This window comes from Cydia strobilella, chromosome 22 (genome assembly GCF_947568885.1).
Source record: "Cydia strobilella chromosome 22, ilCydStro3.1, whole genome shotgun sequence".
NCBI lineage: Eukaryota > Metazoa > Arthropoda > Insecta > Lepidoptera > Tortricidae > Cydia > Cydia strobilella.
Genome location: NC_086062.1, coordinates 4524881 through 4547118, shown reverse-complemented (window position 1 = coordinate 4547118; position 22238 = coordinate 4524881). Strand labels below are relative to the sequence as shown.

At 35.4% G+C, this 22238-nt stretch overlaps 1 protein-coding gene across 1 annotated transcript in view; it reads left to right on the top strand.

The window, feature by feature from the left end:
• The first annotated feature begins 872 nt into the window (after nucleotides 1–872).
• Nucleotides 873–22238, top strand: part of LOC134751379 (mucin-2-like) — a 118281-nt gene continuing 96915 nt past the window's right edge. Inside the window, exon 1 of the mRNA XM_063686734.1 lies at nucleotides 873–1025. Coding sequence (XP_063542804.1) covers nucleotides 926–1025 — 100 coding nt within the window. The 5' untranslated portion in view covers nucleotides 873–925. The remainder of the gene's footprint in view (nucleotides 1026–22238) is intronic.

Here is a 22238-nt window from a genome sequence, read left to right as displayed (position 1 = left end):
ACAGGAAATGTTGGTCTTTATGGACTAAAAATCACTTGTATCAAAAATTCATTTAATTGTCTCTTATTTTTATAGTATTGCCGACGCTGTTTTGTCAATATTGTATAGCAAACTGCAAAATTGCGTGGACACATTATGAATGGGATCCATGCATAAAGCGGCCATACATTTTTGCAGCTGGCTGTACTTTTTGTTAAAAAGAGAAATGCTGTAAATAGTTGATTTAATATTACGCAGACAACTATTAAAATAAATAAAGACATACTATTTTAAATAGTTTGATGACCGTCTGTACTCATACATCTGAGTTATCATATAGAGGAAGCTCTACACTAAACTGCAATAAAACTATGGAGACGGATTATATCGCGTATATTGAATTTAGAATACATATAAACGGAGTATATTGTATTATAAATTCAATATACGCGATATAATCCGTTTCCATAGTTTTATTTCATGAGTAACTATCGCGGTAACCGAAGACAACATTACTAAACTGCAATTTATACTCATATTTACGGCATGAAATGGCACTCATACAAATTATTTATTCCGTTTAGAGACTATAGTTCACATCAATATTGTGGTAACAGAACAGGACCCTCGTTCTAAAAATCAATCATTATCTAATTTACATATTCTCATACAAAATTATTTTTTCAAATCCCGGATGCACCACAACCGATAAAACGTTGGCTGCCCCTGCCGCTCCGTTCTAGAGAGGTGGCGGTGCGTGCGCGCCGACCCGTCTCAGTCAAGCGCCGAACGCGCCGCGAACAACTTTCACAACGGTCACGACAAAACGGACAACGGACATGACTACATAAAAAAAAACGAAAAAAAAATTGCCAAAAATTTTCTCGAAAAAACTTTTTTTATATAAACGTGGTGTTGTGATGCCCATTTAAAAGTGAGTGGAAAAATGCTGCAGCCCAGATTATATGGATGTGCTTTCGACATGAGGAGCTTTGGAGGCTTCGTGTTCGCTTTAATTTTAAGCTCAGCCCTAGTTTCGTGTCAAGGTAAGTCGCATTTTTTTATGTGGGCTGCACATTCACTATCAAATTGACAAGTTGTATAAGTCTTACCTACCATGTGTAAGGTATTTATGGGACATAAGAACTTTTAAACTTTGGTAGCGACCGAACAAAATGTCATTGGTAAAATAATACTATCGTAACATAAGATACACTGTAATTAAAATAAAATAAATAATAAATAAATATTATAGGCTACATTCTTACACAAATTATATAATGCTTTAAAAGTGGAATATAAATAGTAAACAATAAATAAAAGTCATTTTATAAGTAATTTCATAAAATTGATGTACCTATAGTAGTAAAGACATCAACGCGCTCTATGTAGGCAAAGCTTCACGCTCCTTACTATGATAATCGCACTTTATTTAAGTGGATCAATGGTTATTACGAATAATGAGTAGTTAATAGCTAGAAAATAAATGAAAAATCATTAATACATATTTTCGTGACTTAAAAAAAAGGTTTATCAATACGACCGTACTTTTTTTTATATCGACCTGTCCGCTAAAAAAACAAAGGTAATTTTCCTTAAATTCAGCTCAGTGGTGCAAAAATTACCGTATGTACAAATTGACAAGCAAACCGGATACATTGAAGTGGGTCAAAATGTCAAAATCGAGCTTTAAGACTGGTAATGTAATAGCAGTGAAAGTTATTTCACACTACCATGTTACCAATCACTAAGTAATTAGGCACTGAAAAGTACCTTCTAGTTATAGAAGTTTTGGGGTACAAATGTGAAGGTTTCGAAAAGTCGGAGACTTCAGGAAAATTTCATAGGAATTTAAAGAAACTTTTATTTTGTAAACGGGAAATTTCGTTCCACATACAAAAATATCATAAGTTTCCGAAATGTTTCAATGCGGAATTTTGGAAACTTTCTGATGGCAAATCAGTATTTTGGAGCCCTCATCATGTCCAAACTTGAAACTAAGTTGTCTTTTGGAGTGTCCAGTTTTCGCAAAAAAATCAAATCAAAGTGTCTTCACGTACAATTATTTTAAATATTTACAAAATAAATAATTTGCGTGAAACTGATCAAACTCTTCTACCTAATTAAGAACCAAACCAATATCAATAGTAATAAAGTAAAAGTATTAAGTACCTATTTAAAAGTAATTGGTACTAATTCTAATCTTAGTAGGTCAAGCGGCATTTCGTAAATTGGTGTGATTTATGAATACTTCTATATTCGTTTTTAAATATTCACCTTCATTAAATCCTTAAATCAGTGAACCAATTTTTAAAAATATTTATATTCAAAATTAAATCTTAACTCTTGCGGATAGAGTTCAAAATACTAGTAAAGTAAATGTAAAATCTCGTTTAATAGGTGTCACAGGGATCCACTTATAAAGCAAAATCGAACCTTAACACGTACACATAGAATTCAATTTACTAAAATTTTGCTAATATTCAAAAAGGTTGCTTTTATGGAGGGTGACCATATTAAAACAATTATATTAGACAGGTTCCGGTTTATGTTAAACTATATGTTAATGGGCCACTATATCTTTGATTGGGTGGTCAAGGCCTTTTATCTAATTAGCTGTTTGCAAAATCTTTACTATTCTAACTAAAGTCTTTGCTAAAACTTTAGTAAATAATTAAAAACCTTTATTAAGTGAATAGGTGACACTGAGAGTCATTTCCCTATACAAACGTAGTCTTATTTCCTATCTAGACAATTAGTAGGTTTAGTAATCGTGCAGATACGAGTAAGTCTAGTCTGAGGAAATATTCAAAACATTATATAACGTGTATGTACACAATGTCAAATAGAAGCTCAAGTCATATCCATATTTCATATACAAACAGGTTACTTAAATACCTACCGACAGACAACAGTATTAACCGTTAAAAGTAAAGGCCATGAATATTGAAACATTTTCTTCAAATGCTCTCGGGCTTCACTAAGAAATAGTTTATCTAGATTCAACCCCTAAGGGTGAAGCCAGACGAGCGTAATTTTGCAGAAATTCGAATGTACTCGTATGTCGACACGTCGACAGACAACTCATTTTGCGTCGCCGTGTGAACCAAACAGGCGTTTTGTATGAAACCGAATGCAGCAGAAATTACGCGACTCACAAACTCACAACTCAAAAAAATTCGCTCGTCTGGCTTCATCCTAAAGATAATGAAAATGGAATAGCAAGTTTTGACCACTTCTTCCTTTGACGTCTACGGTTTACCAATCTGACATGGAAAGAGCTTTTTGGACCGTTAAGTGTTTAAACTAAAAAAGAACAGAACATTTATATTTTAAACATATTTCTAACGGTTCAAATCTCTGCATGATGATATTAAAATATAATTAATAAGCACGTATCCATAATAAATTAGTCTTTATTATAAACGTGTTGCAAATGTTCTCATATATCATTAATGTCAAGGTTTTTTACATAATCTGCTGTTGACCAAGATGCAGTACCAATTTAAATATATGAAACTGCTTTCGGTTTTGGTAAAGCATGTGTAATTTCATGCACATTACACGCGAATACACAAAAATTGTACAAATTAGTGAAAAAAAAGTGTAAAAAAACTTCCTTCTAGCCAGTAATTATTTTATTTCTGCTAAAGAACTTTTTGTTACGTAGATATCTGTTTGATTAATCATAGTTACATTTGAATTACCTAATGCTTTTGAAACTTATTATATTAATGATACATTTTATTTTCCATTAATTAAAACTAATAGAAATAAATTAGACTATAAACTAAACAAAACTAAACTGAAAGTACCTAAAAAGTAACAGCCTACAAAAAAAATTGCCCCAGGTCTGTGCCGTCTGTTAGGGTGCCCAGAAGGCTGGCGCTGAACAATGCGCTGGACGAGGTATGCCCCAGACTTCCGGTCACCCGTCGCATCTATGAGGCGCTTGGCCAATTCTTTAAATAATGCGTAAGCGCCTTGACCCCACGGCCCAAGCGTCTCCACTCCAAACAACAAATAAAATTAAAAGTATTTTTTCTTTTATTAATTACATTTTAATAAACTTTTCGACTACAGTATTGACATTGATCAATCTAGATTTTATATTGAGTAGTTTCTTGTTTCTAGTTAAATACTTCATCAAAACTTACCTAATTCATACCAAATTATATTATTACGATCATTTCCATTTAGTAATATCGTCTTTGGTTACCGCGATAGTTACTCATGAAATAAAATTATGAAAACGGATTATATCGCGTATATTGAATTTATAATGTTTCAAACCCTTTACAGCGTTCGTGGTCAACGGGTGACGGGTCCATTTAGTAAATTTATAATATAAGACTAAGTTTAATACACAACAATAATGTACTGGACGGTCATGTGGATATACCTGGCCTACATAATTCAGGTTTTCCCAAGAAATTACAACGTGGTTTATTTACAGGTAGCCACAATTAATTTCACATCAACACAATCTTGTATATTTCGCATTCTTCCACCACATAGTTATGACATTATAGCGATACCAGTTTGCAACCAATTAATAACATCACTATTTTAATTAACGAGCGATATTGATAGGCATAATAATCATCTAGATTAATAGAGTAGTTCAAGTCTGGCAAATGAAATAAGTTCAAATAGATCGACCAAAACTGGCTACTGGCACTGGCAATCAGATGATGCAATTGCATTGTATTTATATATGAATGAGTTTTTCCAAACTGTTGCGAACGCAACCTTTTATTTGTAATGCAGTAGCTAAACGCAGCCGTCGGGTTCGCTTACTATGCGGAGGCTTATTTAAATGCACCAATAGGAGCGCTCCACATAATCTGTATCGCGGCCAATTAGAGGCACCTAAATTTAGACTACCATTTTAACATTCAAAATTAGCTAAATCACTTTCGCATCAGCCTCCATACTTATTACCACCACTTCTACACCTTTAACCGTTTACGTCAACTGTACCTTGTAAAGTAACCAGCACCTATTAATTATAAGTTTACTTCAAATCGAAGTCTTTATTTGTCGTCGAGACCTGCACGGCGGCTACACAAACTACCTATATATAGTAGGTATTCATTAAAAAACTTATACATGTAATTAGCATAATTACGCATAGGAGTACAACGGATGACATAATATACACTCTTTCACCAATTGATCATGACATTCTGTACATAAGCGCTCCACCTTAGTTCTTACAATCCATGTTTGTTCTCGTAAAAAAATATCTCAGTTTTCTATTGGATTTGACGTTTAATACAAATATTATATGGGATTATACCTACACATTTTATAGTAAGTACCTAAGTATGCTTGACTCGTTCGCGTCTTTCCTGTAGACATCGCAAAGTTAAGGAAATCCAAAGCTAACTGCACCCTTTACAGGCGGGATATTTTTTTTGGTACTTTAGACGTAAATAAAAAAAACGCGATGTTATCTTTACATACCCGACTCGTTAACTTTTATTGTATTGTCCACAGAAGTGACGTTTGTGTTTGACTTATAGGCAGTTCTTTGAGCTATAGGCAGGCCTTAAGAACAGTGTTAAGATGACCCAGCAATAAAGTCTAATACAATAGCAGTATTTGGCTCATAACTTACGTTTTTTTGGTTTTTCTCACCTGCACCTTGACGCATTTCTGTTTTGCACTATGGTTGGTAGTGAATGCCTGAAGGCATTAGTTCGCCTGTTCTACTTTTTTACCTACCTACCTATCAGCTACGGACGTTCATAGGCCATAGACCGCAACCGGGAGTGATCTCTAGCACACTGCAGCCACCGACGCTGCAGGCTCCCAGCGACGCGTACGAGACCATCCGTCCATCTAGTTTGTGGTTGTCTGACACTGCGCTTACCCATCCTTTTACTTTTTTACACATGCATACTTACATATAATCACGCCTATTTCCTATTTTATTCATTTTTTTTATTTTTTTTCCTTTTTTATTTGCAAAAAGTTTTAATAAATAAAGCGCTGGTGGCCTAGCGGTAAGAGCGTGCGACTTGCAATAGTTGCAATCCGGAGGTCGCGGATTCAAACCCCTGCTCGTACCAATGAGTTTTTCGGAACTTATGTACGGAATATCATTTGATATTTACCAATTGCTTTTCGGTAAAGGAAAACATCGTGAGAAAACCGGACTAATCCCAACAAGGCCTAGTTTCCCCTCCGGGTTGGAAGGTCAGATGGCAGTCGCTTTCGTAAAAACTAGTGTCTATGCCAATTCTTGGGATTAGTTGCCAAGCGGATCCCTGGCTCCCATTAGCCGTAGCAAAATGCCGGGACAACGCGAGGAAGATGATGAAAGTTTTAATAAATAAGTTCCGTAACATTTCTACTGAATCTTCTAATGGCCGATTACACAGGTATGCAGTGACCGGGTGTGCCAATACTTGCACAAGTCAACGGTCATCTAAATGTCACTTACTGGCGCTATACGCTTCGCAGTTGGGTAATGTTACCGTGTTTGATTTTGTGAAAGGATCAGTGTGTGCTTAGCTATGTTTTATGGGCTGTGTTAATGGGTTTCAAATCAACGAGCCTTAATAGGTTTGATATGGTCTTGCAATTTAGAGACAGGCGATTACAAGGAATGATTAATGAATGGAATTCAATGTAAAGGGGCATTCCAGAAAAAATGGATGTCGGGTACGTGACGCTATTTGTTGCACTTCTGTTTAAGCTAAGAAGCCGATATATATTTGATACCGTTCGATAATTTCAACATCATCATCATATCAGCCGAAAGACGTCCACTGCTGGACATAGACCTCCCCCAGGGATCTCCACAGTGACTGGTCTTGCGCTGCTCTCATACATAGGCTCCCCGCGACCTTAACCAGATCGTCGGACCATCTTGTTGTGGGTCTTTTCCTGCTGCGTTTTCCGGTTCCGGCCATCATTATCATCTCTGTCTGTCCGTTAGCTCTACCGATTTAGATGAATTTGGTATGGAGATATTGTAAGACTCGGGGATGGTCGTAATGGTCATTGTGGATTGTGGAGATCCCTGGGGGAGGCTTAACCCTTAAATGCATGATTTTTTGTATAACTTTTTAATAAATTGAAATAGATGTGTCATGCTGTATAAAAGTAATAAATGTGATTTTGGATAGCTGCATATTGAGCCACGGACCATCAAATATACGATGCATATATACATCATTATGCATTTAAGGGTTAATTATGTCCAGCAGTGGACGTCTTTCGGCTGATATGATGATGATGATGATACTAATGATGTCTGCCCCCCATTTCTGAATTAACTTCTCATGCGCAGGCGCATTGTGATACAATAATCACTCGTATTGTTGCATTTCTTACGGCTTTTATGTTACCTGTAGGTAACGGTTATTGAAATGTCACTTTTTGTTTGTCATTGTTATGATAAATGACATAGACCTTGTTTGAACACATGTTTGTTAGTTTGTGACCTTATTTCATTGTGGTAAGGTTATCATTTGCGTGTTATTGGTTAACTACTGTTAAGGATTATTAAAAAGGTATTATCAATCTAATTCCGTAACGTATGGTTTCGTATATAGTAACGATAGTGTTATGGTAAAAAAAAAACTAGTTAGCATGTAATAATAATCCGGTTTTTTAAGACTATGCATTACCTACTCAAAACTATTTTTATTGACAACAATACTTATTTTTTACATGTATAAAAAAAAGTTTATTTTTATGTTGTTAGAGCATATAAAAATCATGTAGTCTTTTACTTATACGCAGTACAAATTGCATCAAATATATTATCATAAATCAACTATTCAAATAATACAACGTTAACAAACAACATATTCGTCATAATTTGGCAGCAGTATATTTTTATACCGTTGTAAAATAATTGTTTTTTAAAGCAACTTATTAAAACATCGTTAAAAGCTCGCCTCATTACAAATTATAAAATTACAGCCTAAACATATTCTCAAAACAATCTCCAGACTCCAAAATTGCGTTTCCATACTTCTCTCCAATCTTTTTATCTGTGGTCAGCACCTGAAACAATTGAAAATAAACCTTAGTTCTTTTACTTAAGGTTGTCTTTGGCTTGATGTCGAAGTGGCACGAAGAAATCTGTCACAACATGGTACCTAGATATTAAAAGAAAAAGTCGATGACCAGTCATTTGCTATATTAGTAGTGTAATACAATATGAAATGGAATTGGATATAAAATTACATTGGTCACGAAGAAATGGTGTAAATTTGTCTACATTGTAGTAGATTTCTCATTTTCATATGTTTTTTTGATACCTACTGATTCCATGCTATATAAATTGTGCTAGAAATCAAATCATTATATACATTGTAGTTATATTAAATCGTAATACGTTGTAATAAGTTTGTATCGTGTCCAAAGACCTTTAGATTCTGCCCATAAGGTCATCCACACAGGTCATCGACACCTGCCACCTGTTACTTCACATTCACCCGAAGTCCTTCTAGATCCTACTAGAATGTTCTCTCGTTCTAGAACAAAAGACCTTTATAACCAGAACCATTTCGATTAACTCTAATCGCCCCATTTAAGCGTGAAGATAGAACAAGTTCTGACAACGGGTCACGATTCTTTTCACTTTCCTATATTGTTTCATGCTTTACTTGAAATATAAACCTTATTATTAACTTCATAGGGTTCCTTTTTAAAAAAAGCTTTTGCGCGATAAGATTTTTTGTAAGTTGTCGAAAAGTGAAACCAAATTGCATCAAGTATAGTCTTTTGCATCGTATGTGAAGACTAAAGTAATCGATGCTGCCTTTACTATTCAAATTTGAACCTAATATAATTAGAATACGGTTGTTTTTCCCATAATAAAATCAGTTAGGAGGTTTTCTAAGTTATTGATGATAATGTGTAAAGCTTAAAATTGTGTAATGTGTAATTATAACGATAGTTGCGTATATTGTTTGTTCATGGACAATTAATAGTGGATTTATTATTTAGTTACTCCATACCTTTTAGTTGATAGCCCTGAGGGATAAAGTTGATGAACAAAGTAACATTTCACAAGGTATATACATTAATTACTTATATATTCATTTTCCATTTCGTTCCACGGGTCATCTGACTTCCGATATCGGATCGGACCATGTGAAAACGCTCTTACACTACTTACAGGTTACACATTTTCGGTAAATAAGCCTGTAGCTCAAATATCCACTATACTCAACGACATTCCTACAAGTTTTAAGTGTTAAAGAGTCCCCGGCAAGCTCGGCCGAATTGCACCTTCCTATACAAACGTAGTTCCACTCTCATTTTAAAACTACGTGTTGGATTGTAATGAAACTTTGCACATACAATGACATGAGGTATATCTAGGTCTGAAATTAGTTTATATAGCTCCAATTTATAAAACAAACGAAATAGAGCAAAAACAAGTTTTGTATGAAAAACTTAAATTCGTTGTATTTTTTTAACTATAGTATCTGAAGCTACAAACTAATTACAGACATAGATATACCTTATCCTATTGTAAGTACAAAATTTCAGAGCAATCTAGCTAGTCGTTTTAAAATGAGAGCGTAACTACGTTTGTATGGAGAACCGAGCTTGCCGGGGACCCTTAAGCCTACGAATGAGCAATCAACATACCGTTTTAAAATAATGTCCGCCATATTAGCTATTTGACCGCAAACCATTTTATGACCACACCGAATCGTTTAGCAAGTGGCACGGCTGGAATTGAAGGGACGACCCAGTGTCAGCGGGTAACGCAGCGTCTTAATACGTAAGCGAACGCGGTTCATGAGATACAGTCTGGTGAAAGACAGACAGAAAGACAGACGGACAGCGGATACTTAGTAATAGGGTCCCGTTTTACCCTTTGGGTACGGAACCCTAAAAATAATGTTTGCTGAATTCTAGAAAAAAAGAGCTTTTCCTTAAAAAAACGATCTAATAATAGTAATAATATACCAAACTTCCTATCCTACCTCTAATATATGTGTTATTGTAATGGGGTTACTTCCTGTTTATTGTAGGAAACAAACCTTTAGTCTATTTAAAACAAAATTTCTCGAAGTCAGTCAGTTTATAATTTATGAACATATATAGGTATACAACACGGCTGTCTGTCGTACTAATCACTAGGTAAACCGGAACACGGATCTGAACTATATCAATAAACTAGTAAAAAATGGGTCCGGCGTACTAAGAAGTCATTAAGTGTAGATATATTATTGTAGTTTCCTGTTTTTGTTGCAAACACATTTGGTTTTTGTCAATCAAACAAAAGTCAACCGTGAAACAAAACTGGTGCTGCGACTGAGTGAAAGACATCTTGTTAACTTAAGTTTAGTACCAACATTACCAACGAAGAGCCATTACAACCTTACAAACCATGTCACAATACAGGATACAGTCAACGTCAAAGATATGTCTACAATTACACCTTATTCCCATAAAATAAGGTTCAAAAAATTCTTTGACGTTTACAAAAACGCTGACACTGGTACCGCGCGCAAACCTGCCTCGCACTGGGTCACTAGTGTCGCTACAAGTGGTACTTATAACGCGCAAAAACGACTTATATGCGTTAACCTTTAAAAGTACTTAAGACCTTTTTGAAATGGAGAGTTGTGTCGAGTGTTCACGGATGTCCATATTGATCTCAAACGACTACTTACTTTTTATCGAAGATTCTTATCGACAGTTTTTGCGAAAGTTGTGATTAAAGTGATCAGCCTTGTTAATTTGCAATCTATATGTGCCATTTTCAATTAAAAGGGTACTTATTGTCGCTTGTCAGTAAGGCGCTATTTCCATAAAACTTCAATTAGAAATCAACCTTATCGACAACCGACAATGTGGTACCTTTTGGTTGAAAACGTCACATATACTTATCCAGGTTGCAAAAGCTATATATGTACCTATTTTTTTTAGATTTGACTGTCTTTAATTTTAAAAAGAACATACCTATATGAAATGAAATGAAATTCTTTATTTTCAGGCAACTATTTGCCCATAGATTAGATAGACCTTAAAACTAGCATACATATTATTATAAAATATATCTTAAAACTAAAAACTAAAACGACACAATTATGGCTGCGATGCAGTTCGCAACCCCGCAATGTCAGGGAGCCGTGGTACAGGACACGGTATATATATAATAGTAATCCAAATATGAAGAATATAATTTGATTACATTTATGACAAAGAAGCATAAACAAACAATGCATCTATTCAGTGCATTTTATGTGCATTTGTTTCTACTATTAAAACAAAAAATCCTAGAATACGTTAGAATATATTATTGAAATCGCACATAAATATCAAATACATTGAGGTTAATGTTTTTGTGCGACGATCGCCGAACTGTTAATATCGATATTAGTATATTATAAGAACGAGCAGCACTATACGCCCTTATGATATATATTGACTACACTTGAATATATGTGGCTTTCCATCACTGAAGGGTCCTTATGCTTCATGTGCAATAAGAATAAGGACCATTCCATCAAAAATTCCAACAGAAATTGTGATTGAAACGTCCTTTTTACACATGAATCATAAAGGACCCTTCTCTAACGAAAAGCCACATATATAAACACCATGATGTTATTATGTTAAGTTGATAAGTTTAAGTTTGTTCTGTATTTTTAAGCTATTTTTTCATAAATTGTAAATTGTTTCCTAAGGTGTGGCAATGAAGATTTTTTTTATTTTATGATTTTAAGTTTCCCGTTATAATTTGAACATATACTTGACTGCATATACTGACTTGACTAAAGTACTGTTCGCGCGCGAATTCCGTGCACGGCTGAGGAATGTTAGGAATGTTGGGCGTCATAACAGAGTGGTGTCATTTTGTACGTACGGGCGCCGCGCACACCCCCCCACTTCCTCGACCTCCGAATGAACGGAATTGGCGCGCGGACAGTATACTGCCTACATTGGTAGAAATAAGCTATTTCGCTACTAAGGTATTCATTATGCCTAGACATAATTGTTCAGTGAATTCAGAGCGACAAAGAGTGTTCGTACTATCTCTTTTTAGGGTTCCGTACCTCAAAAGGAAAAAACGGAACCCTATAGGGTCACTCGTGCGTCTGTCTGTCCGTCTGACACAGCCTATTTTCTCCGAAACTACTGGACCAATTAAGTTGAGAAACACAAATATAAGTTTGTGACCCAAAGATGTACAATGTAACGTAAACAAATGAATTTTAAACATGGGGGCCACTTTGGGGGTAAATGAGAAAATTAAAAAATAAAGTTTTTCATACAATATCGTGTTATATATCAAATAAAAGAGCTTTTGTAAGTATCTCAAATGCATATTTTTATAATTTTAGAATAAACAGTAGAAGTTATTCAAGAAAATAGGCAAAAAATGACTATTCCCTCCCCCTATATCTCCGAAACTACTAGGTCTAAAATTTTAATAAAATGCACAAAATAGTTCTTTACCTATAGATGACAGAAAAACCTATTAGAAATGTGCAGTCAAGTATAAGTCGGACTTAATTACTAGGTTTTTGATCCGACCCTTACGGGTTTTTAAAAGACCATTCACTCACGTTTCACATTAAAATAATGCATTGTTAAAAATTGTGTAATGTACGGAACCCTTGGTATGCGAGTCCGACTCGCACTTGGCCGGTTTTTTTTATATTAGCCTTGTAAATCTTGTGATAATATATAATATTTTTACTCGTTTTAACTTCAGGAAATAGCAGTGAGAGCGAGTGCTTATAGAAATTTGCATACTTACGCTACATGTAGCTAGAAATACGTGGAATCCAGCGCTCACAGATCTCCGCAATAAACTCAACCACTTAGTAACAGACCAGAACTCTGATTAAACATAAATTAAACGAGAATTGGGGTCAAGTAATACTGGGCCACGTGCAGACATGTTCTCTGAGCACCTTGCAACATATAATATTGACAACATTCTTGCGGTTTCAGGCATATTGTTACGGTACAATATGCCTTTTATCGCTCTAGAGGGAATTGGTTTATCTTGTATCAGTATGTGTACGACTTACGACCTAAATAAAATCAATACAATTTTAGCCTAGTAGTAATTAGTGACCCATATGAAGCCGATGGTCCGGAATTCAGATCCTTTTTTTTTTTTTTTTAACGTTGGGGAAATGCGTTTACGCATGCCACCTGGTCCGGGGGAACTAGGAGGGATGACGGACTAACCAGAGGACTACCGTCTAAAACCACCAACGAGTGCCGAATCCGCCTTAGATGGGGTGCCGCAGGGTCGCTAAAAGCATTCGACCGCAAGCGCCCCGGGAATTCAGATCCTGGTAAGGGCATTTATTCGTGTGATAAGCACAAATATTTTTTTCTGAGTTTCGCTCACAACACATATTAAACATTCCTTGCATTCAATTATTTACAATATTAAAAACCCGATAAAAATATTATCTGGCAAATAAAATGTATGAATACGGCATTTATCGTTACGTTTACAAAATTTACTTCATTTCTTAATCTTACCATGTAAAAAAATCTGTGACTAAAATGTCCTACATTACTTGTCAGTAGATAATTTTTAATCATTTTAACATTAAACCAACGACACAAAGTGCAGCTACAAAATAAAATAAATGGACGATTTTTGAATATCGTTGTCAATTATTTTTTAAATTCCATATATTTTCGTAAGGCAGAGGAAGAATTTATAGGAAATACGATAAAGTTGCGCTTATTTTGTACAGAACATGGAACGCTATTTGCCGAATTTGATCGAAATCTGGCGAAAAAAAATAACAAGAAAATAAAAATCGGCCCAAAATGCCAAAATTCATAACATACGAAAACGTGGTGAATGTGGTGATACTCTGTCATATTGACGTGATAACGTCTTATAAATCGATGACCACCAGTAGCATGCACGAAAAAGTGTCACGTTGTGGGCAGATCTCCATGGTAACCTTACGGCCTTTTCATCAAATTTTCTTTGACGTTATCATGCAAAATTATCGTCCGTAAACCGACTTTACAGACAACCATTTTTTTAGGACGGATCAAAGCGTCAACCGAAATGTCTACGACAATTTTAAAACATATTTTCGATGGCACTCGTTAGCTTAACAAGCGTAATGCAATAAAACGTAATCGGTCCTCATTATCCAAGATGGCGGAGAAAGCGGAAGTACCCGATAACTTTCAAATTAGCGTTGTTAATTTTGGGAGAAACAGAGCGGTGTATGTTTTCGTGTTTTGCCGAAAATCTGTCTATAATTGGTGCATGGATAAAGTAGTAAAGTCTGAAAAAAAGGCTTCAAATCGCTCTTATTGACCATGCATTAATGTAAACTATTGATTAAAAGTATAAGTACTATAAGTAGTACTGTTATAAAAACTTGTCAATAATAAGTACCGGCCAAAAGTTATGTTACCCGGAAAAATCTTAACACCGCGATCTAGTATTTTTCACGTACGGTACAGCGACATCTAGCGGGTTATTCGACAACTAAAATCCAACTCCTTGTTAATAAAACTAGGAAATATATACTAACAGAGGTTGGACAAAGTCATAGACAGAATTTTTTAATAGGGTACTTTCCTAAGTACTTAGTCTAATTAGTTTCTTTTTTCGAACTGTCAAAACGATTAGCCATCTATCGGATTTATATTATATAACCGCACAATTGACGTCAAGGTCAAGTCACCTACCTTTTTTAGTTCTACCTTTTTTTTTATTAGCCTTCTTTGGTGTCCCACTGCTGGGCAAAGGCCTCCCCTCGTTTTCTCCACTCGACCCTGTCATCGGCATTTTCCCACCATTTGGGGTAGAAATGGTAGAATGCGTCCAAGTCGTCCCGCCATCTCTTTTTTGTGTCAAAAAATAACTGCTTTCTACGTTTTTCTAATAATTATCTGTTGCTTTGTATCCATGGTGTGAAATAATTTGTTTTAAACACAGGATAGGGATATTTCCTATTGTATAAATGACTAGCTAAAACTCTTACGAGAAAAACTCTGTAAACGTAAAATGTGGTATTTTCTATAAAAAGGGACCTTATTGTCGATGTCGCTTACGCCATTATTAACGATGCTCCGATATAAATACAATGCCGCGAGACGCTGGGCGGCGTAAGCGCCATCGACAATAAGGTCCCTTTTCATAGAAAATGCCCCAAATGTTGGTTATCAAACATTAAATTAGGCAGCAGCCCTTCATTATCGAGAAACATCAAAAAGCGTAAGTAAATGCAGTTATTAATCTATTTATGCCGTAGAAATTAAGCACCTCGGCATGAATGAGGAACATTGATCGTATCAATGAATATCAATGAATGAACTCATCAGTCAGTAAAGTGTGTTTACTGATTCTAAACCTTATATCAATACAATAAAGTTTACTAATAGTTAGTTACATTCATCAGTACTGGAACCAGATTCTGATTTGGTAATTTGATATGGGTTTCAACTTATTTTGATACGACCTTGACTGTGAGCCAATCAGCGTAAGTGACACACGCTGATTGGTGCTGACAAAATACAATCAGGGGCCAGGGGGGACCTAGCCACAATGACAGTCTTATATCGCCTAATCGACAGGAAAATCGAGAGGAAAAAATGTATAGGATGACAGATGCTATGAAAGTCACGTGACTATTTTCATTCATTATTTAAGTTTCGACGTTTGTCATCATGACTAGGCCTATAGGGACCGTGCGCGTTGGAGGGTCTGCCATCTTGTGGCCTGAATCGGAACCATAAACATGTACATCACATGTACTGTGACATTTCACGCCAAAGCAAGTGCTGCCATCTTGTGGGCTACTTTGGAAGCATAAACTACACATTTACGCCTCGTGCCAAAAATCTGACGTCTCCTGTGCTGCCCCCTACAGATTATACACGCTCCCTATATAAGTCGTCTCATATTTTTAACATTTCACAACTAAATGGTGCGTGTAGCGGACTCCTTTTAAGGACTTAAACTACTTACCTTTTTACGCCTTACTTATATGTTATGAATATATTTAACGTTGTCATGGTAGCGACAGAAAAATAAACATGTCAATATAGAAAAACACTATCTGATTTCTAAGAATTATAAAAAATATATTACAAATAAATAAAATACGCTGATAATAAGTATTGTGTTACCGCGCGTCGGTAACAGTAACAGTGCGCGTCAGATGCCTGATAACACGATTCAAGGTCGTATCAAAATAAGATTTAAAAATTAAACCTTATTATTATTTTTAAACAGAAACAGCATTCTGGAAGCTGCACAAATAAAAACAACTATGATTATCTATGGTTTATAGCCCACGATGTAGGTAATTAACACACTTAGCGATCAGCGCCATCTGGTGTGATTTAGGTTAAGCCTCTTTCGATAGATGGTATAATAGTTAGCAGCATTTGGAACTGATCTGATGATCAACCGTAATTTCGTTAGCAAGATTAAGTAAATTATAATTCACGTCTTTAGGATTAAGATGCAAAAGATGAGATACCAAAAGTTAGATAATTCTTCTGGCTCCATAGGTAGTCGTTATTTTATATGTCTGTGTATCTTTGAGCACGTAATCAACATCAATAAAGGGATTTTTGATTTGTGCCTTATAGCTCTTAAATGAATAAATCTATTTAGATTTAGTTTTTTAAGAATATACATAGATACTAACAGGTCAATTCGAACAACGTGATAATTACTAGATACGAGAACCGTACCGTACGAGATCTAATAGATAGGTTATAGTCGTGGTTTAGTTCTCAACTAGTTATCTTTTGCAGTTCGATTCGAGAAACCAGTTGTCATTTCACGCTACAATTATTGTGACGTTTTGGGATATCAATTAGATATCCATTAGATCTCTAAGTAAAAGAGGACATTCGGACTCGCGGAAATGTCAAATTTGACATGACTTTCTTAAATATCTCGTTATCGTTTCTGTTTCATATCTAGTGGATATCTAGTTGATATCTAGATACTTGTTCGAATTGGCCCGTAGATCATAATTAAACCTATGATTGTAAAAAATTGCGCTAAAATCATTATTTAATATGTGCAGGTACAAAACGCGAAAGTTTTGCATAAATGGTTTGCCACACTGGATGCGTTCTGCGGGCAGCGGTCAGGTCAAACTTCAACTTCAAAGGTTGCTGTCAATGTTGTTCATACATAATGCGGGTTTGACCTGACCGCTGACCGCAGAACGCATCCAGTGTAGCAAATCCTTAATTGTTATATAACAAATATGGATCTTCTTTATGTTACAAACGGGAATAGAACCAGTCCCCTACATTGACAAAAGTACTGAGTCAATATACAGGCTGAAATTGTTATCTCTGGCCAAACTGAGGAGTGAATATGTAGGTCATACTTAACAACTTTTACTATGGGGCCAACCCCGAAATAGCGAAAATACAATTTCAGCCTGTATAATTGTGATAATATTAATGACGATACAGTTATTAGAAGTTGAAATTAACTGTGTAAAAACAAAAAATGTCCCAAAAACACTTATTCTAAATCGGAGAATCGATATTCGAACATTTAATGTAATTATATTACAGTTACTTACCTACTAACAGTATGCAGTAGGTAATACTTTCAGCTGATTAGAGGTAGATCTTATGTCATTGCAATACGGATTATGAATTGTCAGGTAACGGAGAACGATGGTACTGTCGAGTTCACAAACATAAATACAAGCCAAAAGGCCCAAAAATAATATTTACACGCCTCTAAGACACTGACACCGGCAAGCTCGGCTGAATTTCACCTTTCCATACAAAAGGTGTTTCGTTCTCATTTCAAAACTACGTGTTGGATTGTAATGAAACTTTGCACACACAATGACATTGGGTATATCTAGGTATGTAATTAGTTTATAACACAAACGAAATAGAGCAAAAACTAGTTTTGTATGAAAAACTTAAATTCGCTGTATTTTTTTTACCATGGTATCTGAAGCTATATAAACTAATTACAGACATAGATATACCTTATCCTATTGTAAGTACAAAGTAACAAACTAGCTACTCGTTCTAAAATGAGAGCGTAATTACGTTTGTATGGAGAACTGAGTTTGCCTGTGACCCTTAACCGCGCACACTTACGATTATTATTTGGCCTGACGTTTCGAACGTGACATCACGTTTCAGATTCAGTTTTATAAATTATGAGTCAAAATCGTGTTAGTTTAAATCGTCGTGTAAATATATTATTGGAACGTAAGCTTGTAAAGATGTTTCTGAACTCGACTGTACTTGTAGGAAACATTTAAATCATTTTATGGTTTTAAAAACAAGTTATCTGTTCCCAATTTTAATCTTAATTGATACTGGTTCTTTAAGTAATTGATGATAGCGTAATTTGATTGTGTAATTGCATGGCTTACTTTTTAAATTTAAAGTAGGTGTTTGGGCCCGAAATTTATCTTAGACTATTTGTAGTTTTATATCATTCATACTTTTTGATATTTCTTGAGCTTTGGTTTCAAAACAGCACATACATATATTAGTGTGTAGATAGCTATATAGAAACTAACTAACTTTTTTATATAATTGTTTTATATAAAAAAACCGGCCAAGTGCGAGTCGGACTCGCGCATCGAGGGTTCCGTACAGTCGCCATCAGATATATCGGAGCGGCCAAAGTGTTCACAATATCTGAACACGCACTCTAACGCCCTGAGAATAAAGGCGTGTTCAGATATTTGTAGGCACCTTAGCCGCTGCGATATATCTGATGGCGACTGTACATTACATAACACACACACATTTTACCACTTTGGAAGTATCTCTCGCGCAAGCTATTCAGTTTAGAAGAAAATTATATAAGAGACCTCAATATCATTTTTGAAGACCTATCCATAGATACCCCACACGTATGGGTTTGATGAAAAAAAATTTTTTTGAGTTTCAGTTCCAAGTATGGGGAACCCCCAATTGTTATTTTTGTGTGAAAATCTTAATGCGGTTCACATAATACATCTACTTACCAAGTTTCAACAGTATAGTTCTTATAGTTTCAGAGAAAAGTGGCTGTGACATACGGACGGACAGACAGACAGACATACAGACATGACGAATCTATAAGGGTTCCGTTTTTTGCCATTTGGCTACGGAACCCTAAAACATTATTTACTGTTTAGGTTTAGTAGCTAGAACAGCATACTTCGGTAGTAACTGACCTTGAAACTGACAACTGTCACTAAACTGATCTGTTTAACTGATAATACCATACTAAATTGCATTACAATAAAAAATAAACCGAATTTCCGCTACTAAAATATCCATTCCAAATATGATTAGGTTGTTTTTAAACAATGATATAACACTTCATAACAGTATAGAAAAATGCCCCATTGTGTTGTTATGACACTGTTATGTCACGATTGTCACAATCACAATGTGACAGTAGTTAGTGTAGTGGGGCATGACTAAGTATAGTGAACAATGTCATTCATATATGGAGACCCTTTCTGTCCTCTTTAGGCATAATCTGTGTGAGAAGTTGTTATTTATTATTATGTCGAAATCAGAAGTTTGCTACAGTTAAATGAAGTATTATAAAATTATTGCTCGGACCTAGATGATCTAGCCTTTATTAACATATTGGGCTCTTTCCTATTAGATTGAGAACTGGGTTGGAAGGTCAGATGGCACTGAAATTCTAAGTTGGTTTCATAGAGACAAACGTAAAAAAATGGCAATGTAAATGCAATTTTACAAAACCGCAAATCATAGGTACCGAATCTAATTTTCATATCGTAATTTTTATTCAAAAATTGGTCAAACCGAAGAACCGAAGTACTTATCCATAGTGTCTTCCACAAAATAGGCACTCCACTCGCAGACAGCTACCCTAAAGTACTTAATGATCGCAATTTACCCATTACACTCGAAAACTAAGAAAGTACTTAACTGTTAATCTGTAAGATTTAAGCGTCCGAAAAATAGAAAGCCAATAGAGATGCGCGGGAGCAACACGCACACACACATCGTTTATAAATACACACATATCTACACCGTTTGACCTTTCATCGGAGATCGTGAAAGTATGTAAGGTTGCGTTTATACTGACGTAGGCTTTTGAGGTAACGATGATATGAGGTAACTAGCAAGCTCAGCCAAGGGACAATCGTTTACAAAAATAATAACCGTACAATGCCTCAAGGGCCTATTATAGATTTAAGCTAGTTATTAATTTCTTTTACGTAGTACCACTGTATATATCTTGTATGTAAATAACCGTAAATAATGTATGGAAATATTGGAAATAATCACTTGAACCAAAATTCATATTATACCAACGGACAACCTGGTTATGTTCCCTGATGATTTAAGGGCCACTTGCATCATTCACTAACCCGGGGTTAACCGGTTAAACTTTTTTTTTTACGCAGGGGTAAATGCATTTACGCATCTCACCCCCGGGCTGGGAAAGCCCATTGGGGGGTGGTATGTGGGACTCGCTCCTCCCTTAACTTCCTCTGCTAGCCAAAGGAAGGCGTCTATGCCGTTTGAGTTACCGTGGTTGCCACTAAGTGATAGTTACTTATGTTTATGTACTTTAAGGTCTTTGAGTTCAAAATTACAAATTAATAGCATATTAGACACCATTGTCAGGTCATAGTTAATGCAGAGGTCATCTAGCAACTCGAAGTCCAATATATCTTATTTCATATGCTTTACATGACATTGTAACAAAATTTACTTTAAAATATTTATCAGTACGGTTTTTACTCACTATTATTTTTAGTCGCTTTTGGCGACATGTTTCGGATTCTTTGGGAATCCATCCTCAGGCACGAGTGTCTGCGGCGGTTGTACGTCGTGCACTGCATGTCGCCAAAAGCGACTAAAAATAATAGTGAGTAAAAACCGTACTGATAAATATTTTGAAATATGTCTCACGATAGTTTAAGTGCGAAAATTTACTTTATTTCAATTTTTAAGATTTTTCTTTTCAATTTCCTACCAATTATTGGCATGTTAACCTTATATCAAGGCTAAAGGGATGCTGAAACAGGGGGTCAGTCAATAAATGTTAAATCTTGTATATTTATATGAGAATCTGTTTGATTGTTCAGATGAGTTGACTGAATGGACAAAACTAATACACAAAGTTACGTAGGGTTTGCACGACGGATCTGAAATGTATGTGAAGATCCGCGGAAACGGGTCTAGATCCAGATAATTTTATACACTTCGGATCCGGAATGCAAACCCTAATTACCTACGTAGTAATGATCTATAAAGATCATAAGTTGAAAGTATATTAAAGATCGGCGACCTTCCGTACTCCGTATATTAAGGAGACCATTCACATTTAAACCGGCGTTCAGTTGACTTGGCTATTGGTTTTCTTTTATTTACGTTTGTGGCAACACGAAGTAGCTGTAATATAATAATGACTTTAAATTTAAATCATGTTTTAATTAAAGAAAAAAAAAAAAGATAAACAGAATAATCTACGGTCATCGAAGTAGCAGGCGAGGTATTAATAAAATGGCATAAGCGCGGGTCGCCTCTATGAGGAGCTACTCGTATCGTATCAAAGCGCCTTATAGAGGCTTGTGGTGACTAGAGTGCTGGCCAATATTTCGGTTAACGGATCAGCATTGCTATCCAGCGCAGCGGGACAATGCGGCCAGCCATCTGGGCACCCTAACGAGCAACTTTGAACTTTTAATGATATTTTTTTTATCCAAAACTAGGAGCGATCGCTAGTATATGTATATAGGAAAAGCGTCGATAGGTATCCGTCATCAAATTTTGCCCCCTAAAATCCGATTATCGGCATGCCACGAACAAGTATGTTTGCTACAGTGTCTTTTACGGCTTAATGTGTAGGCATATGGACTATTTGTCTGAAATAAAAGATTTTATTTATTTTGTTAATTAATAAATTTTTAATTTAAGTGTTTTGGATCAAAACTTGGAGCGATCACTAGTAAATACTTATATAGGAGAAGCGTCGATAGGTATCTGTCATCAAATTTTGCCCCCTAAAATCCGATTATCGTCATGCTTCAAACAAATATGTTTCCTAGTTCTCTTTTGCAGCTTACAGGGTCAATAGCTTTCACACAAGGAAATAAAAGCCTTATTGTGGTTAAACCTGAAATCTTAATTACTGTACAGTTGTTTTAATCATCGAAGGTAAATTGCAAGGTCGAATTTAATCAATTTCGGCCGGAAGTCAATCGGAACTATTTATTTCACTGAGCGTGAAAGGTCGTATGTTTATATAATTTCAATGATACATAAGCTTTAGCTTAGTTGTA